General features: G+C 38.4%; 1 protein-coding gene across 2 annotated transcripts in view; it reads right to left on the bottom strand.

Moving 5' to 3' along the window:
• atg5 (ATG5 autophagy related 5 homolog (S. cerevisiae)) overlaps positions 1–14,473 on the bottom strand; it is a 45,368-nt gene that overhangs the window by 11,680 nt on the left and 19,215 nt on the right. For both annotated transcript variants that reach the window (XM_005455165.4, XM_003450274.5), the window contains exon 7: positions 10,333–10,450. In XM_005455165.4, the coding sequence (XP_005455222.1) occupies positions 10,333–10,450 (118 nt within the window). The remainder of the gene's footprint in view (positions 1–10,332; positions 10,451–14,473) is intronic.

The raw sequence follows: 14,473 nt of genomic DNA, 5'->3' as shown, positions 1-14,473 counted from the left end.
AAAAAGTCCCACGAAATTGGTTTTGTTCATCTGGACGCAGCATTTTCAGTGAGAGGAACGCTGTATCACACTTCGAAGTGACTTCCTCAGTCTCAGCTGACAGCAGGTTTCCCCAATGCTATACACGGTACAGTTGCACAACAACTGAAACTAGTGCCGTTACCTAACAATGAGCCATGAGCTCAGTTTCATGATCATCAATATGCAGATTCTCATGATCATTGTTGAATGACCATGAGAATTCACTGTTAAGCAATGCTGCTAGTTTTAAATGTTAAGCAACCATGCCATTTACAAGGCTGGGGAAAGCTGCAGTCAGCTGACACTAATGAAGTCACTTGAATGAGTGATGAAACATTTCCCTTACTGATAACACTGTTTCCAGATGAACCAAATTGACTTTCTAGGATTTTCTGACCTTGGTCATTTAGCAGAAATCAAGATATAAAGTGAGAAAGATCAAAGAGAACTTTCCAAAAAAACAAAAAAACAAAAAAAAACAAGAGAGAGCTACATTTCAGACTTTAGAGGCCTCAGTTAACATGTTAAATCCTATAATTCATGAGAGTAAAATCATGACAAGGAATGAACAAGTGTGGCTTATTTGGCAGCATTGCCAGGGGAATGCCCCACAGGACCTGCGCACCTTGCAGTCATTGAGTAAACCATGGACTCTTCTGTATACCAAAGAATCCTTGGGTCAAATGTGGGGCCATCTACAACTAACACTTGCCAAAATTCATGCAGCAGAAAAAAAAAATAATCCAAAGCATACCAATAAATATACATAATAACCGAAAAAATAAAGAATTAATATGTCGTAATAGTCTGAACTCCAGACCTCAGCTGGATTGAAATTATGGCTGGGTTTCGTCACCGATTTCTATAATCGATTTGATTCCGATTCACAAGGGCCCCAATTCGATTCGATTCAATTTTGACTCAAACAGTCAGAAATATTATAATTCTGATCATTTATCAGTACATATGCATATTTTTATATCAATGTATAAAAACAAAGCTGACACTTGTGAGACTTCATCAGAGGTGTGAGCATCACAGCAGATGCCTTTGTGTCAAAGTAACTGAGAATAAAACACAGAAAAACATGAAGGAGATTTTCTGGTCTGGCTTTTTATAGCAGATAACTGTGTAAAAAATATTCTGCAGTAGATCAAAAACGGAAGAAAACCATGAATCAACATGTGAACATTACCTGGTGCTGCTGAAGTGAAGCAGGGCAAAGTTACAAAGCTAAGCATTTTGCAAATTGGGATAATTTGTAAAAGTTTACATTTCTTCGAAAGTGTGATTTTATTATGGTGGAAGCAAAACAGCAAAAGTATGAGGAAATTAATGACAATGTTTATCAAATGTGAAGCGTAGTTTTGATCTGCAGCTGGTTCACTGAATTTTGGTCAGAGAGTGACAAAACCTCTAGCATCAGAATCGGCTTTCAGCCCCAATGGCGTGTCTGTGTACGTGCTGTCGGGTGAACGAGCCGTGCTTTGTGTTTACGTCTTTGTGTGGAATCCATTTGCCTGCTCTCATTTGCTGTTTTAGCTGTTTGGTGGTTGTTGAAATAGTTTTGTGAGCTTTAACCTGAGATTCTGGGGTTTCTGGGAAAATACATTTAGATTTAAAAATCGATTCAGGATTTAATGAATCGACATCGCTTTATTCAAGCTAAAATTTATTTGAATCGGAAAATCTATTTTAATTAAAATGCTGATGCAGGACCTCAAGAGAGCAGTGCTTATTGCCCGATCATATTGTCCACAATATTAAAAGCATTCATTTTTACGTGATGTAAAAATGTGGGACGGTGTGGGACGGAGAGATTTCGCAGGTCTTTCCTCCCCACTGCTGTCAGACTCCACAATAAAGACTTTAACTGATCAAACACACACATCCACAAATGTGCAATAACACTAATGTGCAATAATCTTTTCTGGCATCGTTGTATTTTTACTCAGTTGTATACAGCATTTGTACTCTATTTTTATCTCATTGTATATTTTATTCTATTTTATTCTACTGTATATAGTATTTTATTTTATTCTATTCTGTACAGTTGTGTACTGTATTTATTCTTATTTTATTTTATTCTAATTTTTGCTTCATAACTTTTGCACTGTCCACTTCCTGCTGTGACAAAACAAATTTCCCACGTGTGGGACTAATAAAGGTTATCTTATCTTATCTTATCTTATCTTAAAAGTGTTAACAATTTAAGTAAAGTTATCAGTGATATAATGATGCTGTGTATCTAGTTTTGCTTGCGCACAAACAACAAGACAAAACCAGACATGTTTGAGAATGAAAGCGATGTGTCAGCCTGTGATGATTGTTAATTAGAAGTGAGCTTCTTGAACTTCTGACAAAGCACAATACTCTGAAAGATATGCAAAGAAAGTGTTGCCACTACAGGTGTAAACAACAAATTAGTTTCACCAGATGAGGCAAAGACTCAACATCGAGTACAACCAGATTATAAGGCAGGAGTATGGTATCATATTTATGTCAATAATTCCATAGAAGAGACGCTAGAAGCTGGTGATGTGCGGCCCAAATGTAAGCAAATGACTCAACAGACCATTGCTGGAGAGCTCACGAATTATCACTTCATATGACAGTAAGAACAAACTGTGGCTGGAAATTAATCACGAAATTACACGGTAGAAAAGCAGCTGATTAAAGAGCTCAATTCAAGTTACAACATCCCAGTTTCAATTTTATTATGTGGCAAATTACTCATTCAAACCTGAATGCATGACAGGTTTGCTAAAAGAAAAAAAAGTGCAACTCTTGCATCATTTACTGCTAATACATTTGAAGGCCAGCAGGACTGAATTTTATAATTTCAATGTGATAACAGTACGCAAGTCAGCGTGCAAGAGTTGTTGTTGTTGTTGTTTTGTGTTTTTAATTATGAAAATACTACACAGGCTGTTAAAACTAAAGTGTTATTTTATAGTTTTACACTTGAAGTTGCAGTGTCTATTGCACCATAATGCTGCTGCTGCTGCTGGTGGCACCTTGTGGTAAAAAATTCACACTTTGCATTGCGTCATCATTGACAGTAAAACTGGAAAAGATGGGTGGAAATTGCCGTTCACTTTACGAGCTGAAAAAACCCAATAAAACACTGTTCACTGTTTTTTCCCCCCCCCTATAGAGGTCAGCTATTTTGGATGTGTAATAATCCTTAAACATAGTGAAAAACCTACTAAACATTATGTAAATGAGATAAACTATGGCAACCATGAGTAAACAAACAAGTGTATATATTGTTTCAGAGAAAGTAAAACACATTAATGACTGGCATCCTCCTCGTTATGTGGGAGGGGTGAAGATGGATGTTAACTTTCACCCTCTGAGTCTGTTTACCCATGCTGTGAAACGTAACCCTGACATCCTCCCTGTCGTAATGTCATACAATTTATATCATTATATTATCAACAACGCCTTACATTTTATTGAACAAGATGTGAAGCCCCACAAAAATGTGAATGCTTATCAGTATTTTGTGTGAAGATGGGCAACAAACCCCAGTCACTGGACTCTGCCTGGAATGTAGTTACTGAATCAAGTGGACCCCGGTCACTGCTTGGGTGTTTGCCTGATTTTTATTCCATTTTGATATTGATACATCTGTGCATTCTCCCTTAAACTGTCAACATAGGTCATTTGTGATTAAAAACAAAGATACTGAGGTAAATTGTTTAAGATATCCATAATTTTCTGTCAGTGAGTGCTGCTGTTAGCTTACCCGTGTTAGCCGTGAATAACTATTCACGGCTAACACGGGAACTTTTTTTGACGTGGATCTATCATGGGCAGACTTGCACTTAACAAATAAACTATCATATGAGAATTTAATCAAACTGCTGATCAAAGGGAAAGTAGTTAAAAGTTTTAAGATGCTAGAGTCTAATGCTAGCTGACATGACGTTAGCTTGTAGCGTTACATTGTTGATTAGCCATCTCTTGTCAGCTGTCCAAAGACGAGAGGGTCGCATGACTGATCTGCTGACGATGACTTATTGTGATAATATCAAAATTAAGTATGTTCATGTAGGATTTCTTATGTTAGAACCCCAACTTCATTTCATGAGTGAGACTGAAACAGAAAAGTGATTAAAAAACCCCTCTTTCTGTCCTGGATGCAGAATATAGGGAGATTGTGAGGCAGAAAAAAAGAAGTAATCATAATTTCTATGTAAACTTTATGAGTGACAGGATGTGATCGCTACCACTTATCACATCCAATATGGTGCCCATGACATCACGTCCAAAACGTCCATATTGTCAGAAATACTATTATCAATTTCATTTAAATATAGTGCTGTAATTTTTGAGGCTATATTACTATATAATATATAATGAGGCTATATAACTTCACATTACGTCAAGTTATTACTGCTAAAAGTGGTTTTTACAAGTAACTGAATCATGGTGTGTGCCTATTTTCTTCCACAAAGTGCTTGTGCATTTTGTCTTGAGTTTTTAAATTAAATAAATAATTACAAGAAGCAATATTTTGTTTGTGTTTTTCATCTGAGCTATAAGTCTTTTTCCACACCTTGTAAAGACTAGATAAAAACAGTCTGAAAGGATTAGGCGAACAATGCAAAATGAATGATATAGATCTATACAGGGGGTAAAAATAGCAGCATTGTGTGCTGAAAATTTGCTCTGAAAATTCAGATTGAAACATTTATAATAATAGAGTATTTTGTTAGACCTCTTATTCATAAATGTGTATTTAAGACTCTTTAAGGATGTGGAAAAACCTTGTACATGAGAAAATCTTAACATCACCAATCCTACCAGCACTAGCAGTGCATTCATGTTTCCATTTGCTTTAAGGTGTACAAGACAATCGAAATTTTTATCAAAACATTCACAGGCATCGCAGTCTTTTACAGTAAAGCTGTACGGATAGAATTAGAAAGCAGAAGATCTCAGCTGACCACATTTTAATCAACAATAGAAAGAGTCATCAAGCAGGCTTTCGAGCCATTCTGAATTCCCCTGTCTGGTGTGCATCTCAGACACCCCCGCACATGAACCATAACCCACTATATCTGCTGTATCAAAACAGCCACTGAAACCTACACTTCCCCTCGAGCCTCCGAACCAAGCCGAACCGTATGGGGAAGCCTGCCAATAGTGAGTGGGCTGTACCACATATGTTACTGAAATGGGTGAACGTGGGAGGAGGAAAGAGGGTGCGCTGAGAGATCACTGTGTGGATTTGTCACTCAAATAAAGAGGGGGGTTGGTCAGGGTGGGGCTGTGGGGGCTATGATGAGGTAGGGGTTTTCCTACGATTATTCATGGACAATAATCAATGCAAGGGTTTTTCATGATTGTGCTCGCCTCCGATAAAAAACCTGCAACTTCGCTTACAAGAACTGTCTGTCAAACGCATGTCATGTGTGGGCAGTGTCACCCTTCAGGCTGTGATTTCTGCGGCAAACCTAAGCTAAATTCCTAACAAAAGCTTGCTCAGTAACACACCTGGTACCAAAAAAAGAAAAAAAACCTAAATAGATGAGACAGCTTCAACACACGTCAGTGTTGACCGCTGCTTACAGGAAAATGTTACTTTGGGTTCGTTTCCCGCAGCGTGGAGGGAACGAAAGCCTAACGGCAAATCAGGCTTTTCGGCCACCACAGAGAATGATTTGGGAATCCCCTTTTTGTATGTCTTAATTCAAGCCACCTCCATTTGTTTGCTACAACTGGTTTCTGGATCCTAGCAGGGTCAGCACCAATCCTCTCTCAGACATAACAGAGGAGGAGTTTGTTTGAAAAACCCTTGTTATTTGATGTTTGAAAGATCACACAGCTGTAGAGCACCCCAGATTTTCTTTTTGTTCGAGTGCCGGCATAAAAAGAGAAAAGTTCTCTGAACTCTTCAAGAATAGTACCAGCAAACCCCCTCCCCCTAAACATCACCACCCCACCCAGTCGCTGAACACAAGTCCCGGTCTCACTAATCCAAACATGCCGCCATAATCCCTGGCTATCACCCAACTCATCTAGCAGCCAAGGAAGACGTGGAAACCAAACAAACGACAAGAGACAAAAGGCCACTTTCACCTTGATCAAGAAGGCAGGCTGGCGGACTCCTCTGGGAGGGAGGAGAGCAAAGAAAAGCAGATTTAACGTCAAAGACATGAAAGACATCGAAAGCAGACAGGGAAGATGAAGACTACACCTGAGATAGAGATAGATGATCAAAGAGGAAAAAGGAGCCTTAGATCAGGAAAACCATACAGACAGAAAAACAAAAAGCAAAGAAGAAAAAGGAAGAAAATTTATCTGCCACTACTTCCATTCTTCCAACAGTCACACATTTTTTTTAAGCAAACCTTAAAATACGGCAATGATTACGATGCATATAAAATGAATTTCTAACAACTTTCTTAAACTGTGACGGAAACTATGACAGCTGTTACAGTGCAGTACAGAGATGCTGGGTCTTGGCTGGATTTCACTGAAACCAAAGACAATGTACTTGGCGAGTTTCAAGCCCCTAAAGGCTGTGAAACTATGACAGCACAAAAGACAAGCACTGTACAAGGACAGATTATGATTTTTGAATTACTTTTTTTTCACTTAAAGCTTTAGTTATTAATACTAGGTCAGGAGAATTTCTTGGTAATCCAGACACTCTGTTAGACAAAAGGAGCTACCTTACAGCCACACTACAACACTATACAATCTTAAAACTCTAAGAACTCATGCAACTCCTGATTTTGGCCACTCGCTGACTTTAGGGGTTGTTGCAGCAGATCCTCTGTATCCATAGCAGCCTGTCCCTAGCATGCTCTACCAACTAACATGTTCTCCTTCACTGGCTCTCTGCATCAAAAAATCTTCTCTGTGGCATTTTTCTTTTCCTAATGCCTGGCAGCTCTATGTTCAGCATCCTTTACCTAATATATCCATCCATCCTCTATACAAGTTCAAACAATCTCATTCCTGCCTCTCTTACTTTGTCTCCAAACTGCTCCACTTATGCTGTTCCTCTGATATAGTGATTTCAATTCCTGTCCATGCTGGGCGCTCCAAACAATATATTTTACCATACTGCTGCTAAGGCCCCAACACCATATTTTTGGCTCTGGAACCTAAAGTTAATGGCTATGCTCTTTAGCAGTTAGGGAGCTACCTCCCTATCTCCAGTATTTACTTACTTTTAAGTCCACATTTGGGCTTAACCAACTCTTGAAGGAAATGTCTTGTGCTTACTGATAAGTGGGTAATGTACAATGGATGTTAAAGGCTTTGTTCAACTGGTCTTTGAGGCTATAGAGGGGTGAGGATAAACCAAAACAGTGAAGAAGGTGGCATCATACTCTAAACCCTTAGCACAATTTTTTGTCCATATATACTAAAAAGTACTACTCTGTTGTTTTATTTGAATTATTTTTGTGTACACTAGCTGCAAAAGATGTGTTTTGAGTGCTGCGTTATTTGTTGTATAGAATTGGGAAAAACATAACAAAGCTAACATTACTTTGATGCAAGCAAATCTTGCAGTGGCTTGGTGCCCAAATAACACTAATTACATACTTTAGGAGATTTAAAATATGATGATAATCAAGCATTTTTGTACTATTGTGTATTTAGTCCAGTTTATTTTCTTAAAAAAGGGTGCATTTAGGATATGATATGACCAAAATCTCATATCCCGATATAAGACATTTATCATCCCGGCAATGATATATATCACAAAAATGTTACATTTCCTGTCAATGCTGTGAATCTCAAGAAACTCAACTTGCGTGAAGTGTTTTCAGCTGGGCGTCGTGTACCTGGAGTCGAGTGTTTTGACCGATGCATGAAATTATACATTTTTAGACGCAAGTTGTAACAGCCGCCATTTTCTTTGTGAGTATTTGTTACATGGCATGCTGCTGGGAAAAGCCTGTTCTAACGTTTGAGTCTAAGGTTTATTTTGAGCACCTGACGGCTCTTTTTTGCTTCTCATCCGTAAACTCTCTTCACACTCTTTCACTTGATTCTTTCGTAGGTGGTAGAAGAGGGTTGCTGTGTTTGAGTCTGTTTGAGTCTGGGGACCGGTTTCCTGCATAATTTGCATAGTACAGTTTTCTATCTGTGTCACACTTTTCATAACCAAACCATGTCCATGCTACAGAGGTAGCCCCTTGTTTAGAAATAAGGTCCTTGACTTGTTTCGACCGGTCCTTATTTGTCATCATTTCATTTTATTTTGAAAAATCTCAACAGGCTCTTCAGCTTTATTGTGAAAGGTTTATGTGGAAAATAAGTGCACAGCAGAGCCACACGCTGGGTTTACTGTCATTGTTGCTAACGACAACACATAAAAACAGTCACTTGTCCGTCCGTAGTGTAGTTATTTTAAATATAAGAGAAAGAGAGAACTTTGAGAAATTAATATAGCCACTACACAATAGACGTTTTCATATCGTCATCCGATTTATATCGTTATATCGAACAGCCCTAGGTGCATTCATGTTTCTGGTAATACAATACAACACGTATCACTTTGGAATGTCTGTATGAACTGTAAAAGTCTTTACGGTGACACCAAGGTTAATTTCTTCTTTACAGTTATTAATTTACTACCATCAGGTAGTCATATGTGCAAAAAGTAATAAGTGCATGTGAATATATTGGCCAGATTTTTACTTTTATAGCCATGTTTTTATTTTGGGGGACCTACACCTCTCTAGCTGGCTAGTTTTCTTCATTGGCTGGTCTATATCCTTGCGGAAAGCCCTAAATGTAAACAAGACAGAAAGAGAGTGAATGTTAAATAGACAGTTAGGCAGACGGAGGGAGAAGGGGGGCTGTTAATGGTTTTGTCTCTTTCATGCAGGTGTGTTCCTGTGGGTCCTCTGTCCTAACACACTATTGTGTCCTTATCTACTTCCTCTCTCCTCCTGCGCAGACACTGCCTGTTTAGACTGCTGCTGCTCTCTTTCTCCTCCTCTCCTCTTATCTCTTCTTTCATTATTTCCATGCCTCCATCACAGCTGCAAGTAAACTGTGTATGCCACAGGTGAACAAAGCCTTTATACCACACTAGGCGTCATTTTATTTATATGCAACTGGCATCGCTCTTTCTTTTCACTTTATTTAAAAAAAAAAAAAAAAAAGGATAAACATGTTGTTTGTAACTTTTTCCAAAAGTGTTCACTTTACACAACATAGCCATTATCTTTAGGTTCCAGAGCTCAAAATATGGTATTGTGGCCTTAGCAGCAATCTCAGATTACTGCCCCAAAACCTGGACATAAAGTAAGTATATCTCAGCATATTGATCAATTTCTCTCCTTATTCTTAAAACTGTAACACAGGCAAAACAGGCACGTCAAACTCAATTTACATCATGGCCCAAATATAGCCCACTTTGATCTTAAGTGGACTAGACCAGTGAAAATTACCCTTTCTATCAGTGTTAAGAGGTTCAACTACACACTGAATCCCTGATATATTCTAATATAAAAAAAGAAGTCAAATTTCAACAATACATCTCAGTTCTTTCTAGAGATGAAGGAACTCTGCTGTGGTCTTTCAGCATGACTCTTAAATGTGTACAACAAGAGTTTCCGTTAGCTCATTGCACACTTTCCTGTGAAAAATTATTGTTAAATGGCAGAATATGTCCTGTTAAAAAAAACCCAAACACTCATTTTACTGAAAACCCACTGTAAAAATCGTACATTTTTAGAGTTGATAGTGAAAAACAGGCCTTGTCATTTGTACATCTATTTATTATTAATACAGTACCAAACATCCCCCCTCCTTTTTTTAAGATTACAGCTCACCTCAAGACTTTACGTCACATGACTTTGTCTCTTAATGACTCACCACTCCTTATCTACCCATCCCCATATCAATTCACTTTTTCTGGCAACTGCCACTATTTTTCTTCACCGAGACCATCTCATGGTTATACTACCTTATTATCTCTGACAATGAATCTCAGACATGTCTCATGTGGCAGCATAAAAAAAAGAAGAAGAAGAAGGGATCCTTTATTTTCTCCTCTCACTTCTGGAATATGGCATGACCCACATTTGATAAGAAAACCAAAGATAACACATTCTGTTACTTCTTGTGTTAACTGGTGGCGATGTTGGCATTACAGTCTTGTGTGTTTATGTTAGTGATGTTACGCTTGTCTTATTCCTGATGGCATTACCATTATCTGTTATTAAGGTGATGAGTCCAAACGTGACTATGTTGCTGACTAAAAAAAAAAAAAGTGAAGACACAACATTTCACCCACTCCCTCACTTCGAACGTGCCTGTGTGTACACTTACCATCATTTGTTATAGCAGCTGGGTACATTTCCTTTAGCAGGTCACCAAGGGTGTATGCGTTGCCTTCAGGTGAAACTGGTCGAAACAGCTTCTGGATGAATGGCCTGTCACTCATTGCCTGTAAGTAATGAGAGTAGAGGAAATTGAAAGTATAGAATCATAACTATAGTATATCAAACATGAAATTCGGGTTTTACATCAAATAAAGCAGTCTTCGGGAATAGTTCTCCGGGATTCTTGAGGGACATTCATTGCTCTTCTTTGGATGTTGGCTGCCTTCTGTTCTGTTCAGTAATGACTCTGGAGAGGCCAATCCATGACTGAGTGTTCAATTGTTTGTTGTTCTACCCAGGTATGCTTTTACTGCACTGGCGTTGTGTTCGGACAACAGTGAGTGTAGGCACTCACCGGTGAACTAATGAAAATTTCAAATTCAGATTCCCCCATTCATAATACCTGCTGCCACTGATTTTCAATTTAGTTCTTGTATAATTTGGCATACTTCAGCCTTTTCACCTCGATGAAAATAGCTTATTGACAGCTACCCTTCCAATGAGACCATTTCTGATGAGGCTTTAGATGAATTAACCAAAGACTCAGATGTCATTGCTTGTCCATAACTTCAAGTCAGACATTCAATATGGATATTCATTCCAACTTTCATGCTAAGGAAAACAATTAAACTTCAATATTTTACTCATCAGACATGTGATATTAATTTGAAAAATTCCTGGAAAATGCAGACAAAATATCCCGTAAGTGGGACATTTTAACGTGAGAAAACACCAGAGGAAATTTTAAGGTGAGAAACAGAGTTCACAAGGTTAAGACAGAGGAAGGAGTCCAAAATACTAAGCACGCAAATGCTGTGAATAAACAGTGTTCTGAGCTCAGCTGAGAATGTGTTGCTTTGATGAGCTTGACTGCTTAGAATGTGATTTAGCAATCTACCGTGTTTCAACATATGTTACAAGTGATGCTGACATGTTTTACCGATTTGAACAAGCCTGGAAATCATTAAAGAGTGCTTTAGTATGTACTTGGCAGAAAATTCAGCTTTTACCAAAACTAAAAGCTCATCTGGCTCATCCTCAGGTTCTCAGAAGCAGAGAATAGTTCAGTGAACCATAGAATTAAATGTGACATCTTTTATTGTTTCATGATAGAGAATACTCTTCTCCAAGAGATGGTTTGAGGTTATGGAGAAAGTGGTTTTTCAGTAAACTGGGTTCTTTCTCGCTGTTCCACAAAAGTGCTGCTGCAGAGTGAATAACAAATAAACTGAACAAATATTTGATCAAAAACCAAATAATGAAAAGCAGAAAACTGAAGAAAACTCGCTAATTATTATTTATCTCCGCCGTTCCTTGTTTTTCGTTTACCCACGTTTTGTACATTCCTTCTACGATAAGAAATTTACTGTCTCAGTGAGACAGTTCTGGGTAAGAGTGACCGCTAAAAGCCCAACATGTAAACTAAGCAACTATTTATAGGGCAGTGAAACAAATGTGATGTAGCAAATATCCCCATGAGTGTTCATCAGAGGTCTTCAGATGCTGCACATTGCACAACCAGCCACCACATTCCCTGAGTGAGATGTGTGGGAAATTACCAGGAGGCAGCACAAAAAAAATGCAGTAGACTGTGTCAGGAGCCGATAATGGACTTTGATTCAAAAGAGTCTTTCCTGACAAATTGGCATGCCCTATGTCACAAATTCTCAGCTACTTAAAACAATGACTTGCAATAATTTGTCATTATTTTTAAAATAGTGAGCCAGTGAAAACTAAACTTTCTCTTCAGTGATGAAAAATGCATGATTGGTTTTCAAATGGTAAATGGGCTGGCTCTTATGTAGTGCTCTTACTTGAGCACTCACACCGCTTTATACAACATGCCTCATTCACCCATACAAGCACTTTTTTCTACAAGTACCATCTAGTATTCATACACGGATAAATGGATCAGAGAGCAACTTAGGGTTAAGTATCTTGTCCAAGAATACTTGGGCTTACAGACCGGAGCAGCCAGGAATCAAACCATCAATCTTCAAATTAGCAGATGACCGGCTCTATCTCCTGAGCTACAGCCACCCCAATATGTGATGTTAACAGCAAATAAAATAATCATTTATCAGAGAATAAATTTACAAATGGCATCACTTTACCTGTTAGGATAAAAGTTCCTTTAAACTGTACAAATCACGTAACTTAAAACCACACTTCAAAATATAAAAACATTTTTCTCTCCTCTACACCAGTCTAGGTAGAAACCCACTCTTTCTGGTTTTTCCTGTTGAAAGATTTTTTTCACTCCACTACTGCCAAGCACTAAAAGGGAAATGCTGGTTTCCACCCAACTATATAAAGTGCCAAAAAAAAAGTATTTTCACTTTTTACTCATTATTAGTGAATAATAATAATAAATATCTAGGGCAAAATATTTGTGTGCCTAAAAGTGATGTACCACTTCCATGCACTTGCAATATCTGTAAAAAGCCATACTAAAAGCACAGCTGCACAATTTTTATTCACAACACGATAAAAATATTGCGACACCCCTAGAATACCCCTCAAGTGTATTAAATGTGATTCTATACGTACGTAAGCATCTATGTTCTTTGTAAATGTTTTTCTCCCAATCGCTTCAGAATCAAGTTAAAAATTCATTAGTTCTCGTTAGAGAGTGACCCGTGTCCTCGGGTCATGAGAGAAGATGCCAGGAACTGGACTCAGTCCAGATGTCAGCAACTCTTTGTGACTCTTGTGTGCCATTTGATTGATGAACAGAAACATTACACCATCAAATTTTATTTAAAATGGTTGTATCTTTGACTGAAAATTAAACAATCACTGAAATCAAGAGAAGCAAACTTGTGCACCGCACCCGTTTGCAATAAAGCATAAATGCTGTATTATCCTACATGTTGTCCTAATCTATAAATGTTTAAAGTAAATTATCAAAAGGAAAGGCATTCCCATATCTGCTCCCTTTTGTATCAAGTATAATGATAAAGCGAATAATTGACTAGGACAATGGAAAAAGCATCTGCAATGGTTATATATCCTTTTGCAAATTCATTAGATTATTGCACATCTCCAATTATTAAATAATGAAAACAGCGGTAGTCATAAAGTCAGTGTTTTAAAATGTGTGTACATCACAAAATAGCATCTTTTTAATTATATTGCATAAAACTATGCAATCATTCATTACAATTAAATTCCACTGGGAAATTTTGGGGGCTTTCTCTACCTGCTGAGCATTGTAAGACAATGGAAGAAATGTGTCCTCACAAAGAAAAACGTAGTACCGGCAGACACCCAACCTGAGGTGTCAAACGGAGAGTCTGACACACTATAGGGCTAATCATGGAGCCGTGAAAAGGAAACCGGCAAGGACAGGGATCGAATAACCGAGTGGTAACTACACACCACAGAGCCAGGCGTGAACCAGCAAGAAAAGGGTTGCACTAGAGGCGCGAAGCCTATGCTCAAGTTACACAGAAAAACTGAGTCACTGACAGGAAGCATGGCCTTTCGTGCGGGATCATCTCCAAGGGCCAGAGCAGAGAGAGTGTGCTAAGTGACAGCTACTTCATTGCATTTTTAAATTGGCATCATGAATTATTGAGCCAGTTGGCGTACAAAGAAGGAGCTACTGATCCCTTGGGAGAGAAGCGTGATACTGTTTGGATGAAGACACTTTTCTTTTCAGCTGGCGTGACACCTTAGCTGCTACAGCAGCCCATGACAACAAAAAGAGGGCGAGGTGTCACTAGGATTCAGGTGAAAAGAGATGAACCGCTCTCGCTGAGTGAAAAGAACAGCGGAACTCAAGACGTCGGCTAATTGATGGAGGTGATTCAATCCACCTAATTGAAGGCAAAACCATGGATGACGGCTAAAGCACTGTCAATCCATATGTGTTTCTACAGACTGAGAGAGGTGAGGGAAAGCATTACCACTGAACTCTGAGACCATCCATTGGTAAATTAAAGTTCCAACTTCATTTTCCTCAGAACTTGACATTGACACCTAGAGGAAAAACTCTATCACACGACACTGACACATTTGACAGAAGTGGGCTTTTGATACAGTGCTCACTGTTTTACTTTGGTCTCTGTGGCATCACCAACTTT

The sequence above is a fragment of the Oreochromis niloticus genome, linkage group LG11 (assembly GCF_001858045.2).
Source record: "Oreochromis niloticus isolate F11D_XX linkage group LG11, O_niloticus_UMD_NMBU, whole genome shotgun sequence".
Taxonomy (NCBI): Eukaryota; Metazoa; Chordata; class Actinopteri; order Cichliformes; family Cichlidae; genus Oreochromis; species Oreochromis niloticus.
Note: the sequence above shows the minus strand (reverse complement) of the source record. Positions and strands in the feature narration are given on the sequence as shown.